This window comes from Tachyglossus aculeatus, chromosome 3 (assembly GCF_015852505.1).
Source record: "Tachyglossus aculeatus isolate mTacAcu1 chromosome 3, mTacAcu1.pri, whole genome shotgun sequence".
NCBI lineage: Eukaryota > Metazoa > Chordata > Mammalia > Monotremata > Tachyglossidae > Tachyglossus > Tachyglossus aculeatus.
Genome location: NC_052068.1, coordinates 62,116,730 through 62,139,789, shown reverse-complemented (window position 1 = coordinate 62,139,789; position 23,060 = coordinate 62,116,730). Strand labels below are relative to the sequence as shown.

The 23,060-nt window shown below is 48.9% G+C and overlaps 2 protein-coding genes across 2 annotated transcripts in view; both read right to left on the bottom strand.

The window, feature by feature from the left end:
* The window catches only part of SUPV3L1 (Suv3 like RNA helicase), a 67,121-nt gene extending 49,008 nt beyond the window's left edge, over window positions 1–18,113 (bottom strand). The window contains exons 1-3 of the mRNA XM_038743771.1: window positions 17,955–18,113; window positions 3,745–3,822; window positions 3,084–3,191 (exon numbers count right to left, since the gene is read on the bottom strand). Coding sequence (XP_038599699.1) covers window positions 3,084–3,191; window positions 3,745–3,778 — 142 coding nt within the window. The 5' untranslated portion in view covers window positions 3,779–3,822; window positions 17,955–18,113. The remainder of the gene's footprint in view (window positions 1–3,083; window positions 3,192–3,744; window positions 3,823–17,954) is intronic.
* Window positions 18,114–21,181: 3,068 nt separating this feature from the next.
* Window positions 21,182–23,060, bottom strand: part of VPS26A (VPS26, retromer complex component A) — a 65,553-nt gene continuing 63,674 nt past the window's right edge. Inside the window, exon 9 of the mRNA XM_038743943.1 lies at window positions 21,182–22,981. Within this exon, the coding sequence (XP_038599871.1) occupies window positions 22,868–22,981 (114 nt within the window). The 3' untranslated portion in view covers window positions 21,182–22,867. The remainder of the gene's footprint in view (window positions 22,982–23,060) is intronic.

Below are 23,060 nucleotides of genomic sequence, written 5' to 3'. Positions count from 1 at the left end.
CCTCATCTCAGCTCCGCCACTTGTCAGCTGTGTGACTTTGGGCAAGTCACTTCACTGTTCTGCGCCTCAGTTCCCTCATCTGTAAAATGGGGATGAAGACCATGAGCCCCCGTGGGACCACCTGATCACCTTGTAACCTCCCCAGTGCTTAGAATAGTGGTTTGCACACAGTAAGCACTTAATAAATGCTATTACTATTATTATTATTTGGTGGGGTTGGGATTAGAAACCAGGTCCTCGGACTCCCAGCTGGGCTTTTTCCACTCGGCCATGCGGCTTCTCTAAATTGCCCGTAAGTGGACAGAGGAGGTTGAAAAGTCAAGTTAGTGGCCACATTATTAGGAACGTGGGCAGAGACAAAAAACTGATGCCCACAGCGACTGATCCACACCGCAACTTCAGCAAGGGGAGGCTGAAGTCTTGAAAAGCCAATTCCCCCTCAAGAAGTTAGACACCTGCGGAATGAAATGCTGACTGTACGTATCTACATATTTTGTCCATATCTATTCTATTTATTTTATTTTGTCAGTATGTTTGGTTTCGTTCTCTGGCTCCCCCTTTTAGACTGTGAGCCCACTGTTGGGCAGGGACTGTCTCTGTATGTTGCCAATTTGTACTTCCCAAGCGCTTGGTACAGTGCTCTGCACACAGTAAGCGCTCAATAAATACGATTGACGATGATGATGACTGGGTTTCACCTCTGTGTTTTGGAGGAGGTGGGAGGAGGGTGGCCCGATTAATAAATGGTATTTATTGAGCGCTTACTGTAGGAAGAGCACTAAGCGCTAGGGAGAGTACGATACAACCGAGTTGGTAGACACGTTCCCTGCTCACGAGACTACAGTCTAAATGGGGAGACAGACATTATCATAATAATAATAATGGCATTTATTAAGTGCTTACTATGTGCAAAGCACTGTTCTAAGTGCTGGGGACGTTACAAGGTGACCAGGTTGCCCCATGGGGGGCTCACAGTTTTTTACTCCCCATTTTCCAGATGAGGTAACTGAGGCCCAGAGAAGTGAAGTGACTTGTCCAAAGTCACACGGCTGACAAATGGAGGAGCCGGGATTTGAACCCATGACCTCCGACTCCAAAGCCTGTGCTCTTTCCACTGAGCCACGCGGCTTCGGTAGAGCTGTGGTGAATGGGACAAAAGAGGCTAGGGGAGAAATAACTTTAACCATTTCTAGATTTGAATACAAAACCATTTCTAGATTTTAATTCCGATCTTTAATTTCTCTAAAATAGGTCGCTGTGTAAAAGTTATTTTCCCATTTTCGAAAATGTGTGTTCATATGGCCTGCAATTACGAAACCATTTCTAGATTTTAATTCTGATCTTCAATTTCTCTAAAACAGGTCACTGTGTAAAAGTTATTTTCCCATTTTCGAAAATGTGTGTTCATATGGCTTGTAATTACAAAACCATTTCTAGATTTTAACTTTAAAATCACCATGGGCTGATCCACCTCAGTGTCAGCTAAGTGTGAAGTTGTCCAGCCCGGCTATGGAGAGTGTATATATGTTTGTACACATTTATTACTCTATTTATTTATTTATTTTACTTGCACATATCTATTCTATTTATTTTATTTTGTTAATATGTTTGGTTTTGTTCTCTTGTCTCCCCTTTCTAGACTGTGAGCCCACTGTTGGGTAGGGACTGTCTCTATATGTTGCCAACTTGTACTTCCCAAGCGCTTGGTACAGTGCTCTGCACACAGTAAGTGCTCAATAAATACGATTGATTGATTGATTGGAAGCCCTAACTGTTTTCCTGCTGGGGCACGGCAAAGCACTTAGTACAGTGCTCTGCACACAGTAAGCACTCAATAAATCATCATCATCATCATCAATTGTATTTATTGAGCACTTACTGTGTGCAGAGCACTGTACTAAGCGCTTGGGAAGTACAAGTTGGTAACATATAGAGACAGTCCCTACCCAGCAGTGGGCTCAACTGATGAATGAAATACAACTGATGACTGAAATGCCTGACTCAGAGCTTCCAATGTGCTACCCAATATTAGCTGAACTCACCTGCTTGCTCCTCCTACAAAATAAGCTAGGTGATCCCAGCGCTTAGAACAGTGCCCTGCACATAGGAAGCGCTTAACAAATGCCATTATTATTATTATTATCTTATTATTGAGCCCATACTCTGTGCTTGGGAGAGTACGGTAACAGACTTTCCCTGCTCACGATGAGTTTACAGCCTGGAGGAGGAGCCGGACGTTAATATAAAAAAATAAAATTACAGCGCTGTGGGGCTGGGAGGGAGGCAGAATAAAGGGGAGCAAGTCACGGTGACGCAGAAGGGAGTGGGAGAAGGGGAAAGGGGGGCTTAGTCAGGGAAGGCCTCTTGGAGGAGATGGGCCTTCAAGAAGGCTTTGAATCAATCAATCAATCAATCAATCGTATTTATTGAGCGCTTACTGTGTGCAGAGCACTAATACTAAGCGCTTGGGAAGTACAAGCTGGCAACATATAGAGACAGTCCCTACCCAACAGTGGGCTCACAGTCTAAAAGGGGGAGACAGAGAACAAAACCAAACGTACTAACAAAATAAAATAAATAGAATAGATATGTACAAGTAAAATAGAGTAATAAATATGTACAAACATATATACAAATATACAGGTGCTGCGGGGAAGGGAAGGAGGTAAGATGTGGGGGATGGAGAGGGGGACGAGGGGGAGAGGAAGGATGGGGCTCAGTGTGCGAAGGCCTCCTGGAGGAGGTGAGCTCTCAGTAGGGCCTTGAAGGGAGGAAGGGGGAGAGAGTCATTGTCTGGCGGATATGAAGAGGGAGGATGTACCTGCTCAGAGGTAGGACGGGAGCGAAAGGTCAGCGGCGAGATGGACGAGATGGAGGTACGGTGAGTAAGTGAGTATTAGAGGAGCCAAGTGTGCGGGCTGGGTTGTAGGGGCAGAGCAGCGAGGTGTAGGAGGAGAGAGGCACGGTAACTGAGGGCTTTAAAGCCAAGCAGAATGCTATATCACAACTGAACCCCAAAGACAGGAAAAACAGGCAGGATACCGCATTAAAGAAGCAGCAGCAAAACATTTTTACAGACTTGCCTGCATCGCAGCATATATCACTCAGAATGATATGGACATCCACATTCAGGGACTCAGATTCCATAATGTATTTTCTGAAGCTGATGAAAGCCTGGTAGAAGAGTCGAGCTGCGAAATACACACAAAAAAGATCCCATCAGGCAGATGCCCTCGGGTGCCTCAAAGATGTCACTGCGAATAACTTCTTAATGTGTAAAGCATTCTTTACAATGCTCACTGTCCCTCAAAAACGCTTAAAAAGCATTTAGGGTCTTTAGGAACACAATCGAACCAGACTCAATTTTCTTTCACTTCTAAATAAGACCACCCGAGCAGCTTCGAAATCCGTTTCCAATTCAAGCAATGGAAGTGGCGCGATTTACGCTCGATTACGATTTACCACCTCTGCTTTAGAACCTGCCATGGGAGAAACGCGTTGACTCGCACGTTACAGGCACAACATGCTTGGTGCTAACATCCACGCAGAGAGCACTTTTGTGGAAGCCGATGGATATCCGAAAGGCTACGGCACCCGGCCAGGCGTAAACGTTCCCGATGTCTTATCCGGGATCTTGTCGCATGTCCGGATCCCGAGGCCCTCCTCCGTCCTTCCCTCCCTTCCTCCAGATGGAACGCGATTCCAATCCCTGCCCTGAAAAACCGAACTGAGCACCCTCCTTACCATCCAAACCGTTATCGGCACCCAGTCTCTGCATTTCTTTCCTTTTGTAAAACTTGTTTAAGACCTTTAACACTTCACCTGCAAGGAAGACAGAGGGACAATCTGTTATTTCATCCCACACCACCACGCTTGGCTTGACCCTTATAAATGCAACCGAGAAGAAACCAAGCCCATTTAATGGAGAGCAACTGTTTCGAAGGATATCAGTCGGTGAATCTCCTTCCCTTCCCCACAGCACCTGTATATATGTTTGTACATATTTATTACTCTACTTATTTTACTTGTACATATCTATTCTATTTATTTTATTTTGTTAATATGCTTGGTTTTGTTCTCTGTCTCCCCCTTTTAGACTGTGAGCCCACTGTTGGGTAGGGACCGTCCCTATGTGTTGCCAACTTGGATTTCCCAAGCGCTTAGTACAGTGCTCTGCACACAGTAAGCGCTCAATAAATACGATTGATGATGATTTCTGAAGTATCTCTAGGATATCAGCTGGGAGAGGCCAAAGAATCTATTTGATAAATGTTTCCCAGCCTGCTTGAAGAGTTTGGCAGTTGTCTGCTGTGTGATCTTGGGCAAGTCACTTCTCTTGGGCCTCAGTTACCTCATCTGTAAAATGGATATTAAAACTGTGAGGGACAGGGACTGTGTCCAACCCAGGGCTAAGTACAATGCTCAGCACTTAGTAAGCGCTTAAATACTGCTATTATTATGATTAGGGAAGCATGCAGACTGTAAGCTTCTTGTGGGCAGGGATCACACCTACCAACTCTTGTTGTTTTGACTTTCCCAAGCACTTAGTATGGTCCTCTGCAGATGGTTCTCAATAAATACCACTGACGGATGGAAGATGGTACATTTTGGTTACTCTAGCATTTGCAAGATTGGACTCGCAATCAAAAGGGGTGCAGCATCTGACCACCCAACATTACCCAAACACACCAAGCTGCCCAGCCAACCAAATAATAATAATAATAATGATGGCATTTGTTAAGCTCTTACTATAATAATAATAATATAATAATAATGATGGCATTTGTTAAGCTCTTACTATAATAATAATATAATAATAATGATGGCATTTGTTAAGCGCTTACTATGTGCCAAGCACTGTTCTAAGTACTCGGGGGGGGGGGGGGGGGTTACAGGGTGATCAAGTTGTCCCACGTGGGGCTCACAGTCTTCACCCCCATTTTACAGATGAGGGAACTGAGGCCCAGAGAAATGAAGGGACTTGCCCAAAGTCACACAGCTGACAATCAATCAATCAATCAATCAATCGTATTTATTGAGCGCTTACTGTGTGCAGAGCACTGTACTAAGCGCTTGGGAAGTACAAGTTGGCAACATAGAGAGACGGTCCCTACCCAACAGTGGGCTCGCAGTCTAGAAGGGGGAGACAGACAACAAAACAAAACATTGAGACAGGGATGGACTCCAGTTGGAAGGTGAGCTCCGGACAAGCTGAGGAACAACAGGGAAAAAGAGAGCCGAAAAACGCAGGCCTAAATCAATCAATCGTATTTATTGAGCGCTTACTATGTGCAGAGCACTGTTCTAAGCGCTTGGGAAGTACAAGTCGGCAACACATAGAGACGGTCCCTACCCAACAGTGGGCTCACGGTCTAGAAGGGGGAGACAAAAAAAAAGAGCACCTGCTCAAAGAATCCCACCCAGACTGCATTCCCCCTGTGGGCAGGAGTCGTGTCCACGCACCCCACTGTACTGGACTCTCCTGAGCGCTTAATCCAGTGCTCTGCAACAAAGTAAGCGCTCGGGAAATACTAGTTCATTCATTCCATCGTATTTACTGAGCGCTTACTGTGTGCTGAGCACTGTACTAAGCCCTTGGGAAGTCGGCAACATAAAGAGACGGTCCCTACCCAACAACGGGCTCACAGTCTAGTGATCGACTTTCTTTTGCTGGGCTATTGTGCATCCCTGATGCATCTCTTCCATTGTTTGTACTTTCCCCAGCGCCCTGTATAATGCTCCGCACACGGTAAGCGCTAGATAAATACGAGCGATCGACGTTGGTGAATACGCTGTGTTGCTTTTGGGCAAAGTAGAGAACACGGCACAGTAACAATAACAGCAATAATAATAATGGTATTTTTTAAGCGCTTACTACGTGTTCTAAGACCTGGGGAAGGTATTTTTAATTTCATGATGGCATTTATTAAGCGCTTACTATGTGCAGAGCACTGTTCTAAGCGCTGGGGGGGATACAAGGTGATCAAGGTGTCCCATGTGGGGCTCACAGTCTTCATCCCCATTTTACAGATGAGGTAACTGAGGCTCAGAGAAGTTAAGTGACTTGCCCAAGGTCACACAGCAGACACGTGGAGGAGCCGGGATTCGAACCCATGACCTCTGGCTCCAAAGCCCGGGCTCCTTCCACTGAGCCACGCTGCTTCTTGAGCTTCTTGAGGTATGATCTAATTGAGTTTAGTACAGTGCTCTGCACACAGTAAGCGCTCAATAAATACGACTGAATGAATGAACCGGGTCGGCCGCGGTCCCTGCCCCACACGGGGCTGACGATCTTGAACGGCTTTTTACAGATGAGGTACAAAGAAGCAGCATGGCTCAGTGGAAAGCGCACAGGCTTTGGAGTCAGAAGTCATGCATTCAAATCCCGGCTCCACCAACTGTCAGCTGTGTGACTTTGGGCAAGTCACTTAACTGCTCCGTACCTCAGTTACCTCATCTGTAAAATGGGGGATTTAGATTGTGAGCCCACCGTGGGACAACCTGATCACCCTGTAACCTCTCCAGTGCTTAGAACAGTGCTTTGCGTGTAGTAAGTGCTTAATAAATGCCATTATTATTATTATTATTATTATTATTATTATTATTGTTATTATGTGACTGAGGCCCACCCGGCAGACTCAGGAGGCCTTCCCAGACTGAGCCCCTTCCCTCCTCTCCCCCTCGTCCCCCTCTCCATCCCCCCATCTTACCTCCTTCCCTTCCCCACAGCACCTGTATATATGCATATATGTTTGTACATATTTATTACTCTATTTATTTATTTATCTTACATGTACCTATCTATTCTATTTATTTTATTTTGTTAGTATGTTTGGTTTTGTTCTCTGTCTCCCCCTTGTAGACTGTGAGCCCACTGTTGGGCAGGGACTGACTCTATATGTTGCCAATTTGTACTTCCCAAGCGCTCAGCACAGTGCTCTGCACACAGTAAGCGCTCAATAAATACGATTGATGATGATGCTTTGCGTGTAGTAAGCGCTTAATAAATGCTATTATTATTATTATTATTATCATGTGACTGAGGCCCGCCCGGCAGATGAATGACGGAGCTGGGATTAGAATCAATCAATCAACCAATCAATCGTATTTATTGAGCGCTTACTATGTGCAGAGCACTGTACTAAGCGCTTATCCAGGTCCTTCTGAATCCCAGGCCCTTCCTCTATCCCCTACTCCACTCTGCTTCTCTGGTCTAGGGGATGCAGCCTGGCGTCGGGGAGCTGTGGGATTTCCTCACCACTAACTTCAAACTGAGAGCTCCGGCGGGGTGGACGGGGGCTCTGTCCGACTTAATGAACTCCTACGTAACCCAGAGCTGAAGTCCATACCGATACAATAATCCTAACAACTGACAATGCCGAGCCTTTTTCAATGGGGTTCGATTTTCTGGTCCTTAGAAGACGCTAGCCAAACGATCTCCCTCCCCTTCAAGAAGCCTGCAGAAATGAATGAGAAAAATACGCGGAAGGAATTCTCCATTCCGGGAGAAAGGGAAAAACGAACCAGCTGGACCTAAAATAAGGCACGGCACAGGGACCTCTAGGAGAATTCCTTCCTTCCACTCTTTAAAATTCCCTTCTAACCGGGCTTCCATCTTCAATTCATCAATAAAGGAGTTGGGAACTGGCTGCGTCTTGTGTGAATCCCCTTCCACCGAGCATTTCCCAGCCCATCCCGCTTTTGTTTCTTTGTTCTTTCCAGTTTCGGGGTGCCGGTAGGGATGGGGCGCGTTGGATAACTTAGCTAAAGGGAGGGGCTAATGGAAAGCACGGGGACGACGATCGGGACAGGCGTTCATTCATTCAATCGTATGTATTGAGCTCTTACTGTGTGCAGAGCACTGTACTAAGCGCTTGGGAAGTACAAGTTGGCAACATATAGAGACGGCCCCTACCCAGGCATCATCAATCGTATTTATTGAGCGCTTACTATGCGCAGAGCACTGTACTAAGCGCTTGGGAAGTACAAGTTGGCAACATACAGAGACAGGCCCTACCCAACAGTGGGCTCACAGTCTAAAAGGATGACCCTCACTCTGAAAACAGACAAACTTTCTTTGACTTAATCACTGCTCTCTGCACAAAATAAGCGCTCCGTAAATGCCACTGATTGATTGATCTGCAGTTAAAGTCACTCAAAAGGTGCCAGATTAACTCGGGTTTGGGCAAATCTGAACTACCCAACTCTTGTTCACTTAAATTTGTTCAGAAGATGGACAGCATCCTCTGTGTAAATGAACAGGCTTGGGGTGGGTTTTTTTTGGAGGGTGGGGGTTTGGAAGTGACATTAAGTCTTCTGAGAAGAGGAAGGAAAGGGATAAAGGAGAAAGAACAGCCTCAGAAACAAATACCAAATCCCGCGGAAATGAAGGTCCCCAATGCTTAATCACAAGCATTAATCAGTCCTATTTATTGAACGCTCACCGCTGTACTAAACGCCTGGCAGAGTACGACACAATGACATAACAGACCAATTCCCGGCCCGCAGCTTCCCGGCCAAATGAGAATGCCCTGGATTTGGGGTTGGGGCACAACAGACCAGCTCATTAAAATTAATGAGGAATTGGACGAGGCCTCCTTTAGAACAGAGCCCCAAAGCAGGCCCAAGTTCAATTACTATCACTTGAAATACAAAGGCTGGATAATAATAATAATAACGATGGCATTTATTAAGCGCTTACTATGTGCAAAGCACTGTTCAAGGCTCTCCACCAACTGCTTCCCCCTTCTGCCTTCATCTCAGTCAGTGCTATTTACTGAACAGCTACCATGTGAAGCAGCGTGGCTCAGTGGAAAGAGCCCGGGCTTTGGAGTCAGAGGTCATGGGTTCAAATCCCGGCTCCGCCAACTGTCGGCTGTGTGATTTTGGGCAAGTCACTTCACTTCTCTGGGCCTCAGTTCCCTCATTTGTAAAAGGGGGATGAAGACTGTGAGCCCCAAGTGGGACAACCTGATCACCTTGTAACCTCCCCGGCGCTTAGAACAGTGCTTTGCACATAGTAAGCGCTTAACAAATGCCATCATTATTATTATTATTATGATGTGCAGAGCCCCATGGAGGACAGGGACCTGATCAGCTTGTTTCTATCCCTGCGTTTAGTACAGCTTCCCTAATTAACCTCTCATTTCCCCACTCTGTTCCTTTCTGCATCACCTAGGCACTTGGGTCTGTATCCCTTAGGCAGAGAATAATAATAATAATAATAATAATGGCATTTATTAAGCGCTTACTATGTGCCAAGCACTGTTCTAAGTGCTGGGGAGGTTACAGGGAGATCAGGTTGTCCCACGGGGTGGGGGGAGGGTGTCACAGTCTTCATCCCCATTTTACAGATGAGGGAACTGAGGCCCAGAGAAGTGAAATGACTCGCCCAAAGCCACACAGCTGACAAGCGGCAGAGCTGGGATTTGAACCCATGACCTCTGACTCCAAAGCCCGGGCTCTTTCCACTGAGCCGAAGCAGGACGGCCTAGTGGATAGAGCACAGGCCTGGGAGCCGGAAGGTCATGGGTTCTAATCCCGGCTCCGCCGCTTGTCTGCTGTGTGACCTTGGGCGAGTCACTTTGCTTCTCTGGGCCTCAGTTCTCTCATCTGTAAAATGGGGATTGAGACTGTGAGCCCCACGTGGGACAGGGACTGTGTCCAATCCAATCTGCTTGTATCCACCCCAGCGCTTAGGACAGTGCCTGGCACATAGGAGCTTAAAAGAGCCCGGGCTTTGGAGTCAGAGGTCATGGGTTCAAATCCCCAGCTCCGCCAACTGTGTGACTTCGGGCAAGTCACTTCACTTCTCTGTGCCTCAGTTCCCTCATCTGTAAAATGGGGATTAAAACTGCAAGCCCCATGTGGGACAACCTGATTACCTTGTATCTACCCCAGCGCTTAGAACAGTGCTTTGCACATAATAAGCGCTTAATAAATGCCATTTATAAAAAAAAAAGAGGAGGCAGGGATGGGGAGTGGGAAGCAGAAGCAGCAGCGTGGCTCGTGGAGAGAGGAAAGGCCTGGGTTCCAATTCCAGCTTCGCCACATGTCGGCTGTGTGACCCTGGGCAAGTCACTTCACTTCTCTAACTGAAAAGTAGCTGAGGCACCTTACCTGTAAAATGGGGATTAAGACTGTGAGCCCCTTACGGGTTAATTCTCAATCTCCCTCGCGGGCTCCTCCTCTGCCTCTCAGCCCCTCACTGTGGGGGTCCCTCAAGGTTCAGTTCTGGGTCCCCTTCTAGTCTTCAGCTACACCCACTCATTCCTTCATTCATTCAATCGTATTTATTGAGCGCTTACTGGGTGCAGAGCACTGGACTAAGTGCTTGGGAAGGACAATTCGGCAACAAAGAGAGCCAGCCCCTGCCCACAAAGGGCTCAGGGTCTGGGGGGGGGAGACAGACATCAATCATATAAACAGGCATCAATATAAAGATATATACACATCAAAACAAGTAAACGGGCGTTAATGTAAATAAATAGGATTATAGTTACGTACATGTATACACAGGTGCGAAGGGGAGGGCAGAGGGAGTGAATGGGGGTGATGGGGAGGGGAAGAAGAGCAGAGGAAAAGGGGGGCTCAGTGTGGGAAGGCCTCCTGGAGGAGGTGAGCTCTCAGTAGGGCTGTGAAGGGAGGAAGAGAGCGAGCTTGGCGGATGTGCGGAGGGAGGGCATTCCGGGCCTGGAAGAGGACGTGGGCCGGGGGTCGACGGTGGGACGGGCGAGAACAAGGCCCGGTGAGGAGGTGAGCGGCGGCAGAGGAGCGGAGGGTGCGGGCTGGGCTGGACAAGGAGAGAAGGGAGCTGAGGTAGGAGGGGGCCAGGGGATGGACAGCTTGGAAGCCAATAGTGAGTTTTTGCTTGATACGGAAGTTGATAGGCAGCCACTGGAGATTTTTGGGGGCGGGGGGGTGACATGCCCAGAATGTTTCTGGAGACCTCATTTGCTCCCATAGCTTCAAGTACCACCTTCATGAGGATGACACCCAAACCTGCATCTCCAGCCTCGATCTCTCTCCTCCTCTGCAGTTTCGCATTTCCTCTTGCCTTCAAAACACCTCTACTTGGATGTCCTCCAGTCACCCCAAGTTTAATATGTCCAAAACAGAACTCCTTATCTTCCCACCCAAACCCTGTCCCCCCCGCTCACTTTCCCATCACTGTAGACGGCACCACCGTCCTTCCTGTCTCACAAGCCCATAACCTTGGCACTACCCTGGACTCCTCTCTCTCATTCAACCTACCTATTCAATCCATCACTAAATCCTGTCGGTCCCACCTATACGACATGGCTACAATCCACCCTTTCCTCTCCATCCACTTCTCTCTCATTCAACCTACCTACTCAATCCATCACTAAATCCTGTCGGTCCCACCTTTAGGACATGGCTACAATCCACCCTTTCCTCTCCATCCACCTTTCTCTCATTCAACCTACCTATTCAATCCATCACTAAATCCTGTCGGTCCCACCTATACGACATGGCTACAATCCACCCTTTCCTCTCCGTCCATCTCTCTCTCATTCAACCTACCTATCCAACCCATCACTAAATCCTGTCGGTCCCACCTTTACGACATGGCTACAATCCATCCTTTCCTCTCCATCCACCTCTCTCTCATTCAACCTACCTATCCAATCCATCACTAAATCCTGTCGGTCCCACCTTTACGGCATGGCTACAATCCACCCTTTCCTCTCCACTCATCTCTCTCTCATTCAACCTACCTATTCAATCCATCACTAAATCCTGTCGGTCCCACCTATACGACATGGCTACAATCCACCCTATCCTCTCCATCCACCTCTCTCATTCAACCTACCTATCCAACCCATCACTAAATCCTGTCGGTCCCACCTTTACGACATGGCCACAATCCACCCTATCCTCTCCATCCACCTCTCATTCAACCTACCTACCCAATCCATCACTAAATCCTGTCGGTCCCACCTTTACGACATGGCGAAAATCCACTCTTTCCTCTCCATCCAAACAGTTCTGCGTTAAAACAATCACTCATCCTATGCTGCCTCGATTTCTGCATCAGCCTCCTTTCATTCATTCATTCAATGGCATTTATTGAGCACTTACTGTGTGCACAGCACTGTACTAAACCCTTGGGAAGTACAAGTTGGCAACATATAGGGACGGTCCCTACCCAACAGCGGGCTCACAGTCTAGAAGGGGGAGACAGACAACCAAACAAAACAACAACAACAAACAACAGGTCCTTGTTGACCTGCCAGCCTCCTGTCTCTCCCCACTCCAGTCCATACTTCACTCTGCTGCCCGGATCATTCTTCTACAAAAACGTTCGTGCCATGACAACCGACTCCAGTGGTTTCCCATCCACCTCCGCATCAAACAAAAACTCCTCACCTTTAGCTTTAAAGCACATAATCCTCCCCCGGGCCTGGAATGCCCCCAGTCCCTCTGCCCCTCCGCCAAGCTCGCTCTCTTCCTCCCTTCAAGGCCCTACTGAGAGCTCACCTCCTCCAGGAGGCCTTCCCACGCTGAGCCCCTTCCTTCCTCTCCCCCTCGCCCCCCTCTCCATCTCCCCATCTTACCTCCTTCCCTTCCCCACAGCACCTGTATATACGTATACATGTTTGTACATATTTATTACTCTATTTATTTATTTTACTTGTACCTATCTACTCTATTTATTTTATTTTGTTAGCATGTTTGGTTTTGTTCTCTGTCTCCCCCTTCTAGACTGTGAGCCCACTGTTGGGTAGGGACCGTCTCTATATGTTGTCAGCTTGTACTTCCCAAGCGCTTAGTCCAGTGCTCTGCACACAGTAAGCACTCAATAAATACGACTGATTGATTGATAATCCCCTTGCTCCCCTCGCTTCTCTCCTACCCCAACCCAGCACGCACACTTCATCCCTCTAACGCCAAGCTCTCTGGGCCTCCATCTCTCCTGTTTCGCCGCTGACCCCTGGCCCCCATCCTGCCTCTGGCCTGGAACGCCCTCCCTCCTCAAATCTGACGGACGATGACTCTCCCCCACACCTTCAAAGCCTTACTGAAGGCACATCTCCTCCAGGAGGCCTTCCCTGACTTAAACCCCCCTTTCCTCTTCTCCCACTCCCTTCCACATCCCCTTGACCTGCTCCCTTTCTTCTTCCCCTTCTCAATCCACCAGCACTTACGTACATATCTGTCGTTTATTTATATTAATGTCTCCCCCCGCCAAACTGTAAGCTCATTATGGGCGGGGAATCATCATCATCATCATCAATCGTATTTATTGAGCGCTTACTATGTGCAGAGCACTGTACTAAGCGCTTGGGAAGTACACGTTGGCAACATATAGAGACAGTCCCTACCCAACAGTGGGCTCATAGTCTAAAAGGGGGAGACAGAGAACAAAACCAAACATACTAACAAAATAAAATAAATAGAATAGATACGTACAAATAAAATAAATAAATAAATAAATAAAGGGTGTTTACTCTCCCAAGTGCTTAGTACAGTGCTCTGCACACCGTAAACGCTCAATAAATACGACTGAATGAATGTGGAACAGGGGCTGTGTCCAACCCAATTACCTCGTCCCTACCCCAGCCCTTAGTACAATGCCTGGCACGTGATAAGAAGTTAAATACGATTATTATTATTATTATTCTATTATTCTATTATTATGATAATTACTATGACATTATATTATAATAATATTATATTATATGATATTATTATGATAATAATATTATTATTATTATTCTATTATTATGAGAAGCAGCGTGGCTCAGTGGAAAGAGCATGGACTTTGGAGCCAGAGGTCATGGGTTCGAATCCTGGCTCTGCCACTTGTCAGCTGTGTGACTTTGGGCAAGTCACTTAACTTCTCTGGGCCTCAGTTACCTCACCTGTAAAATGGGGATGAAGATTGTGAGCCCCACGTGGGACAACCTGATCACCTTGTATACCCCCAGCGCTTAGAACAGTGCCTTGCACATAGTAAGCACTTAATAAATGCCATTATTATTATTATTATTATTATTATTATTCTGGGAGAAACCATCAGTGCTACGGAGTTCAGCAGCTGCTCTCCTCTAGACTGTAAGCTTCTAACGACTTTACCATATTGCTCTGCACACCGTAAACACTCAATAAATATAACTAAATGAATGTGGAACAGGGGCTGTGTCCAACACAATTACCTTGTCCCTCCCAGCCCTTAGTACAATGCCTGGTACATAATAAGCAGTTAAATATTATTATTATTATTATCATTATTATTTTGGGAGAAACCATCAGCGCTACAGAGTTCAGCAGCTGCTCTCCTCTAGACTATAAGCTTCTAACGACTCTACCGTATTGCTCTGCATACAGCATGCGCTCGATAATATTGGATTTGTTAAGCGCTTACTATGTGCTTACTATGAGAAGCAGCGTGGCTCAGTGGAAAGAGCCCGGGCTTTGGAGTCAGAGGTCATGGGTTCAAATCCCGGCTCCACCACTCACCAGCTGCGTGACTTTGGGCAAGTCACTTCACTTCTCTGGGCCTCAGTTCCCTCATCTGGAAAATGGGGATGAAGACTGTGAGCCCCACGTGGGACAACCTGATCGCCTTGTAAATTCTCCAGCGCTTAGAACAGTGCTCTGCACATAGTAAGCGCTTAATAAATGCTGTTATTAAATTAAATTTAATTAATTAAGCACTGTTCTAAGTGCTGGGTTGATCCACGATCAACAGCCCATGTGGGACGGGGGCTCAATCTCCAACGCCCGTTTTACAGATGAGGTAACTGAGGCTCAGAACAGTTAAGCGACTTGCCCGAGGTCACACAGCAGCCGAGTGGGGGAGGCTGGATTCGAACCCACAACGCTCTTGCCACGCTGTCTCTACACAGTGAGCTCACCGTGGGCAGGGACTGTCACTGCTTAGTGCGCTCTCCCAAGCGTTTAGTCCAGTGCTCTGCCCAAAGCAACCGCTCAATAATAATAATAATACTATTTGTTAAGCTCTTACTATGTGCCAAGCACTGTTCTAAGTGCTGGGGCAGACACGAGGTCATCAGGTTGTCCCACGTGGGGCTCACAGCCTTAACCCCCGTTTTCCAGACGAGGGAACTGAGGCCCAGAGAGGTGAAGTGGTTTGCCCAAGGCCACACAGCAGACAAGTGGGGGAGCGGGATTAGAACCCATGACCGCCGACCCCTCAAGCCGGGGCTCTTTCCACTGAGACACGCTGCTTCTCTCCCAAGCGCTTAGTCCAGTGCTCTGCACTCAGCAACCGCTCAATAATACCGGCAGTATCTGTTTAGCGCTTACTACGTGCCAAGCACTGTTCTAAGCACTGGGGAGGAGGAGGGGGGGGAATACAAGGGGATCAGGTTGTCCCACATGGGGCTCACAGTCTTCATCAGGGGAGCAGCGTGGCTTGGGAGTAGGAGGTCATGGGTTCTAATCCCGGCCCCGCCACTTGTCTGCTGTGTGGCTTTGGGCAAGTCACTTCACTTCTCTGGGCCTCAGGTACCTCATCTGGAAAATGGGGATGGAAGACCGTGGGACAACCTGATCACCTTGCACCTACCCCAGCACTTAGAACAGTGCTTGGCACATACTAAGCGCTTAACAAATACCAACATCATTATTACTTATCCCCAATTTACAGATGAGGCAACTGAGGCCCAAAGAAGTGGTCTTCAACCCCATTTTCATCCAGTCCATCGTACTTATTGAGCGCTTACTATGTGCCTAGTATACAGCCTGTATATATGTATATATGGTTGTACATATTTATTACTCTATTTATTTATTTTACTTGTACATACCTATCCGATTTATTTTATTTTGTTAGTATGTTTGGTTTTGTTCTCTGTCTCCCCCTTTTAGACTGTGAGCCCACTGTTGGGTGGGGACTGTCTCTATGTGTTGCCAATTTGTACTTCCCAAGCGCTTAGTACAGTGCTCTGCACATAGTAAGCGCTCAATAAATACGATTGATGATGATGATGATGATGATGCCTAGCACTGTACCAAGCCAGTGACTGAGGCCCAGAGAAGTGAGGCGTCTTGCCCAAGGTCACCCAGCAGACAAGGGGCGGAGCCGGGATTAGAACCCACAACCTCTGACTCCCAAGCCCGGGCTCTTTCCACTAAGCCACGATGAATGAGTGGATGAATGAGTGAGTGCGTGAATGAGTACATGAATGAATAAGTGAATGAGCGAGTGAATGATGAGAAGCAGCGTGGCTCAGTGGAAAGAGCCCGGGCTTTGGAGTCAGAGGTCACGGGTTCTAATCCCGGCTCCGCCACTTAGCTGTGTGACTTTGGGCAAGTACTTAAGTTCTCTGGGCCTCAGTTACCTCACCTATAAAATGGGGATTAAGACTGTGTGCCCCCCGTGGGACAACCTTGATAACCTTGTATCCTCCCCAGCGCTTAGAACGGTGCTCTGCACATAGTAAGCGCTTAACAAATACCATCAGTACTATCATTATTATTATGAGTGAATGGGTGAGTGAGTTAGTGGGTGAGTGAATGAGTGAGTTAGTGGATGAGTGAATGAGTTACTGGGTGAATGAGTGACTGAATGAATGACTGAATGAATGAGGGGTGAATGAATGAATAAATGAGTGAATGAGTGAGTTGTTAGTGGGTGAGTGAATTAGTTAGTGGGTGAATGAGTGACTGAATGAACGAATAAATGAGTGAGTTAGTGGGTGAATGAGTGACTAAGTGAATGAATGAGTGGATGAATGAGTGAGTTAGTGGGTGAGTGAGTTAGTGGGTGAATGGGTGAATGAGTGATTGAATGAGTACGTGAATGAATGAGTGGGTGAGTGAATGAATGAGTGAATGAGAGTGAATGAATGAGTGAGTTAGTGGGTGAGTGAATGAGTTAGTGGGTGAATGGGTGAATGAGTGATTGAATGAGTACGTGAATGAGTGAGTGGGTGAGTGAATGAATGAGTGAATGAGAGTGAATGAATGAGTTAGTGGGTGAGTGAATGAGTTAGTGGGTGAATGGGTGAATGAGTGATTGAATGAGTACGTGAATGAATGAGTGGGTGAGTGAATGAATGAGTGAATGAGAGTGAATGAATAAGTGAGTTAGTGGGTGAGTGAATGAGTTAGTGGGTGAATGGGTGAATGAGTGACTGAATGGGTGGGTGATTGAATGAATGAGTGAGTTAGTGGGTGAATGAGTGACTGAATGAGTGGGTGAATGAGTTAGTGAGTGAATGAGTTAGTGGGTGAATGAGTGAATGCGTGACTGAATGAATAAGTGAATGAGTGAGGAGGTGAATGAATGAGTGAATGAATGAGTGAGTGAGTGAATGAGTGAACGAACGAACGAGTGAATTCATTCATTCAATCGCATTTATTGAGCTCTTCCTGTGAGCTGAGCCCTGGACTAGTGAACGAAGGAGGGAGTGAGTGAGTGAGTGAGTGAGTGATCGAAGCTGTGAGTGGGCATGTGAGGGTCGATGTGAATGAGAGCGAATGAATGAGTTAGTGGGTGAGTGAATGAGTTAGTGGGTGAATGGGTGAATGAGTGCTTGAATGAGTACGTGAATGAATGAGTGGGTGAGTGAATGAATGAGTGAATGAATGAGTTAGTGGGTGAGTGAATGAGTTAGTGGGTGAATGGGTGAATGAGTGATTGAATGGGTGGGTGAATGAATGAATGAGTGAGTGAGTTAGTGGGTGAATGAGTGACTGAATGAGTGGGTGAATGAGTTAGTGGGTGAATGAGTGAATGAGTGACTGAATGAATAAGTGAATGAGTGAGGAGGTGAGTGAGTGAGTGAGTGAATGAGTGAATCGCATTTATTGAGCTCTTCCTGTGAGCTGAGCCCTGGACTAGTGAACGAAGGAGTGAATGCGTGAGTGAGTGAGTGAGTGAATGAGTGAGTGAGTGATGGAAGCTGTGAGTGGGCACGTGAGGGTGGACGTGAGGTCCGGCGGCGGGTGAGGCGACTCACCCTTGTCCAGGGTCCGTGTGAGCTCGGCGCCGACATCCCCCTGGGCGCCGCGGGCCTGCGGCTTCAGGCTGAGCGGCACGAACAGGGACGTGTCCGGGGCCTTCGAACCGCCGCCCGGCGACGACGACGACGACGACGACGACACCGACCGTGACGCCCGTGAGGAAGGGGCCCGGCCGGAACCCAAAATGGCGGTGGCGGCGGCCCCGGGCCGGGCCGGGCCCCCCGGGCCTCGGCCCCACAGCAGCGCCCACCGGCCGAACCACATGGCTCAGGGACAGAGGGGGAGGGGCCGACACCCGCAGGGAGACACACCGCGCACGCGCGGAACCTCCCCCGCGGACCCACAGGGCGCCACCGCGCACGCGCGGCCTCCTCCTCCACGTGACCTACGCCCCCGGGGACCCACGGGGCGGTACGGCGCACGCGCGGCCTCCTCCCCCCACGTGACCTACGCTCCCGCCGCCCCCCCTCCGCGGACGCACAGGGCCCCACCGCGCACGCGCGGAACCTCCCCCACGTGACCTACGCCCGCGGACACACAGGGTGCCGCCGCGCATGCGCGGGATCCTCCTCCACGTGACCTGCGTCCCCCAGGCCTCACAGGGCGGTACGGCGCACGCGCAGCCCCCTCCCCCCACGTGACCCAGTCCCCGGGGACCCACGGGGGCCCCACCGCGCACGCGCGGAACCTCCCCCACGTGACCTACGCCCGCGGACACACAGGGTGCCGCCGCGCACGCGTAGCCTCCTCCTCCACGTGACCTACGTCCCCCAGGACCCACAGGGCGGTACCGCGCACGCGCAGAACCCCCCCACGTGACCTACGTCTCCTAGGACCCACAGGGCGGTGCGGCGCCCGCGCGGCCTCCTCCCCCCACGTGACCTACGTCCCCGAGGACCCACGGGGCCCCACCGCGCACGCGCGGAACCTCCCCCACGTGACCTACGCCCGCGGACACACAGGGTGCCGCCGCGCACGCGCAGCCTCCTCCTCCACGTGACCTACGTCCCCCAGAGCCCACAGGGCGGTACGGCGCACGCGCGGCCTCCTTCCCCCACGTGACCTACGTCCCCGAGGTCCCACGGGGCCCCACCGCGCACGCGCGGAACCTCCCCCACGTGACCAACGCCCCCGCGGACACACACACAGGGCGCCACCGCGCACGCGCGGCCTCCTCCTCCACGTGACCGACGTCCCCGAGGACCCACAGGACGGTATCGCGCACGCTCAGCCTCCTCCCGCCACGTGACCTACGTCCCCGAGGAGCCACAGGGCCCCACCGCGCGCGCGCGGAACCTCCCCCCACGTGACCAACCCCTCCCCCCGCGGACACACAGGGCGCCACCGCGCACGCGCGGCCCCCTCCTCCACGTGACCTACGTCCCCGAGGACCCACAGGGCGCCACCGCGCACGCGCGGCCTCCTCCCCCACGGGACCCACAGGGCCCCCATCGCGCACGCGCGGAACCTCCCCACGTGACATCCCCGAGGACCCACAGGCCCCCACCGCGCACGCTTGGCCTCCTCCCCCACGTGACCTACGCCCCCGAGGACCCACAGGGCCCCCACGGCGCACGCGCAGAACCTCCCCCACGTTCCCTACGTCCCCGAGGACCCCCCCTCCCGGGCTGCCCCTCCATATGCCTGAACGCCCACCCATTCCCCCGCTAACAGGCCGATTGGTACCCACCAGCCAACAACAGCTATTATATAGTGAGGAGAAGGGGTCGGTGTGGGTCTTTTTCTTCCTCCGGGACCAGACGGTCTCGGGGGGCGGGGGGGGGGAGGAAGGGGAAAAATACAGGCGTTCTGAAGGGCGGCTGAATCGCCGAGGACCCGCGCTGGTGACGGCGGCGGGAGGGAGGGGGGTTGGTCACGTGCCCACATCACGTGCCCCCATCACATCACGTGCCCCCATCACGTGCCCCTGACCTCTCACTTGCTCCCTCAAGGGAAAATAAAATAAAATGAAATAATAATAATAATGATAATAATAACAATAGCATTTATTAAGCGCTTACTATGTGCAAAGCACTGTTCTAAGCGCTGGGAAGAGTGGTAGGGGTGGACTGGCCTTTCATAATAATAATAATAGTGGCCTTTGTTAAGCGCTTACTCTGTGCCAAGCATTCATTCATTCATTCATTCATTCATTCAGCCGTATTTATTGAGCGCTTACTGTGTGCTGAGCACTGGGCTAAGCGCTAGGGAAGGACACGTTGGCAACATGGGAAGCAGCGTGGCTCAGTGGAAAGAGCCCGGGCTTTGGAATCAGAGGTCATCAATCAATCGTATTTATTGAGCGCTTACTGGGTGCACAGCACTGGACTAAGCGCTTGGGAAGTACCAGTTGGCAACATCTAGAGCCAGTCCCTACCCAACATCTAGAAGTCTAAAAGGGTCATGGGTTCAAATCCCAGCTCCGCCAACTGTCAGCTGTGTGACTTTGGGCAAATCATCATCAATCATCAATCGTACTTACTGAGCGCTTACTATGTGCAGAGCACTGTACTAAGCGCTTGGGAAGTACAAATTGGAAGTACAAGTCACTTCGCTTCTCTGGGCCTCAGTTCCCTCATCTGGAAAATGGGGGTTTAAGACTGTGAGGCCCATACGGGACGAAGACCGTGTCCAACCCGATTAGCCTGTATCCACCCCGGCGCTTAGTACAGTGCCCGGCAGGTGGTAAGTGCTCAACTGCGGCTGTGCAGCATCTCCAATTATTTATCTGCCCACTGCCTTTGGAAAGAGAGAAATGGAGGGGGTAGGAGGAGAAACTGAGGGAAGGGAGAGCACCTCAAGTACCGCTCGGCTTGACACCCATCGTTCATTCATTCATTCATTCGATCATATTTATTGAGCGCTTACTGTGTGCAGAGCACTGGACTAAGCGCTTGGGAAGTACAAGTTGGCAATCAATCAATCGTATTTATTGAGCGCTTACTGTGTGCAGAGCACTGGACTAAGCGCTTGGGAAGTACAAGTTGGCAATCAATCAATCAATCGTATTTATTGAGCGCTTACTGCGTGCAGAGCACTGGACTAAGCGCTTGGGAAGTACAAGTTGGCAACATATAGAGACGGTCCCTACCCAACAGCGGGTTCATTTGCAGGAACATGTACTTCTTAGCTCTTTCAACTGTCTTTACAGCCAGCTTTTACTGGTCTGGATTTTTGCCGTTGAAATCAACTTTCCCCCCGAATCCAAAAGACGAGACTTCTGGAGAATACAGCTTTTTTCTTTTTAATCATTCAAATAGCAGCTCGATATCTGTTTCAAATCATTTTTATACATGGGCGCGCAATTTGAGGCTGGTTAAATACAATTCATTTTCAAAATCTCTTGGAATGATTTCTAGATTACAATACGTAAGTGACCGTGAAAATATTTGGCATTTAAAGGGATGGAGGGGATTTGTGGATTTTTTTTCTTAATTCTCAACAGGCACTTACATGAGAAGGGAAGTTGAATTTTTTTTTTCTTTTTCCTCCGAGAAATCCACGTGTAAAGTAGGTATTCCGGGCCACTGTATATAGAACGTTTTGCCGGGAAAGAACAGTAGGTTGCTTACGCCTTTATCAAAAGTGCCACGGTTCTTAAAGAAAAATGTAAATTTAGTTTAAGCTTACTCATAAAGTAAGGTGACTGACGAGACGCGCACTGACGTTTATATAAAAAGTCTCAGTGCACAAACGGAATCACGAGTGCAAGTAATTTCCGCGCAGTCCGTCTCCACCATATACAGGGCATCTGAGAACGGAGCCCCGTGCTTTTACGAGCGCTGAACTGCAACCTTTTTCTTTAGAGTTTTTCGACCGACGACTTTAAAGACGGCCAAAAAAAAAAAAAAAAAAAAAAATCAAAGGCGACCCGTGTGATTAATGCGGCTGTGAAATTTTTTAAGTTGGGAATTTTAAAATTCCCGGTTTGGCAAAAAGCAGGGTTTATCTAGATCTGGATGACAGAGGGGGCCTCCCACCCTACAGTTTCACCCGGAGAAGTCAAGAGGACCTGTCTATGAATTTGAAGATTGGGGGGAAAAGAAAAAAAGCTATTCTACGGGGCAATTTTATCTTAATGTATCTGATTAGGGGGAAAAAAAAAAGCCCTCATGACTACAAGAGACTCGAAATTGCTAATCTCTCCAGATCTATTCCCCCGCTGCAGGAGGGCTCCAGGAAAATCAGGGGAAGTGGCTCCTGGCAGGTGAAGGTGCACTTCGAACGGAAAGTTAACTAGAAGAGATTGGTGGTGGTTCCCTAACACGCCTTTTCTTTAAAAAGTTTTTTAGGAAATATTCACCCTCCTGAAAGATGGTTACAGGAAGCCCGGGAAGCCACGGAATGGGAGACTCGGGGGCATTTAAACAGACGGAAGCCGTTTCTCCATCCCCTGTAAGGCTTTCTAAAAGAACTCAATAAGGGTTAAACGTCTGATGCTGCAAATCCCCAGGTCGGCAGGGAATTGGAGGTCCGATTCCAACTTTTCTACTACAATCTGGATGCAGATGCGCTGTGTTTGCAGACGTGAGGCAATCAAGGACAGAAGAGTCAAGGGAGAAGCTCTCTAATCTATATTCTAAGAAAGCAAAAATCATAAATACCAGCCTACCCACGTGGAAACACTTAACTAAGGATTAAGCTTGGGCCTCCGAGTGCATGTCATCAAATTAAAGTGTGCAGTATAAAACGGTAGCTTACGAAAGTTCCAGTGTTTCTGAGAAAGCACTTTGTTTTGTAAATGTATGTACAGACTTGAAGAATGTTTAGTAGTATGGTAAAAATAACTGCAGCACTGTAAGATAAAGGAAGACAATTACAAACGGTATTTTGGCCTCTTTCTCCCTCCAGGCTGCAAACATCTTTAACCTACTGAATCCTCGCGAGGGTTTTCTCTTCCTCCTTCGATTCACATTTCGGGCTGCTCGGCGGAGGCCTGTGGCTCTGGCGACTCGAAGCGCTGGTGAAAGTTTGTTCTTTGCTTCCTTAGTTTTTCAGGGGCTTTTCTCCACAGAATAATCTCCTAGGGAGAAACGCCAAGGCGTAGTATTATTTACCGTGTCTCTCAAGGCACCGTCCCACAGTCAGAGGCACTGGGGAGA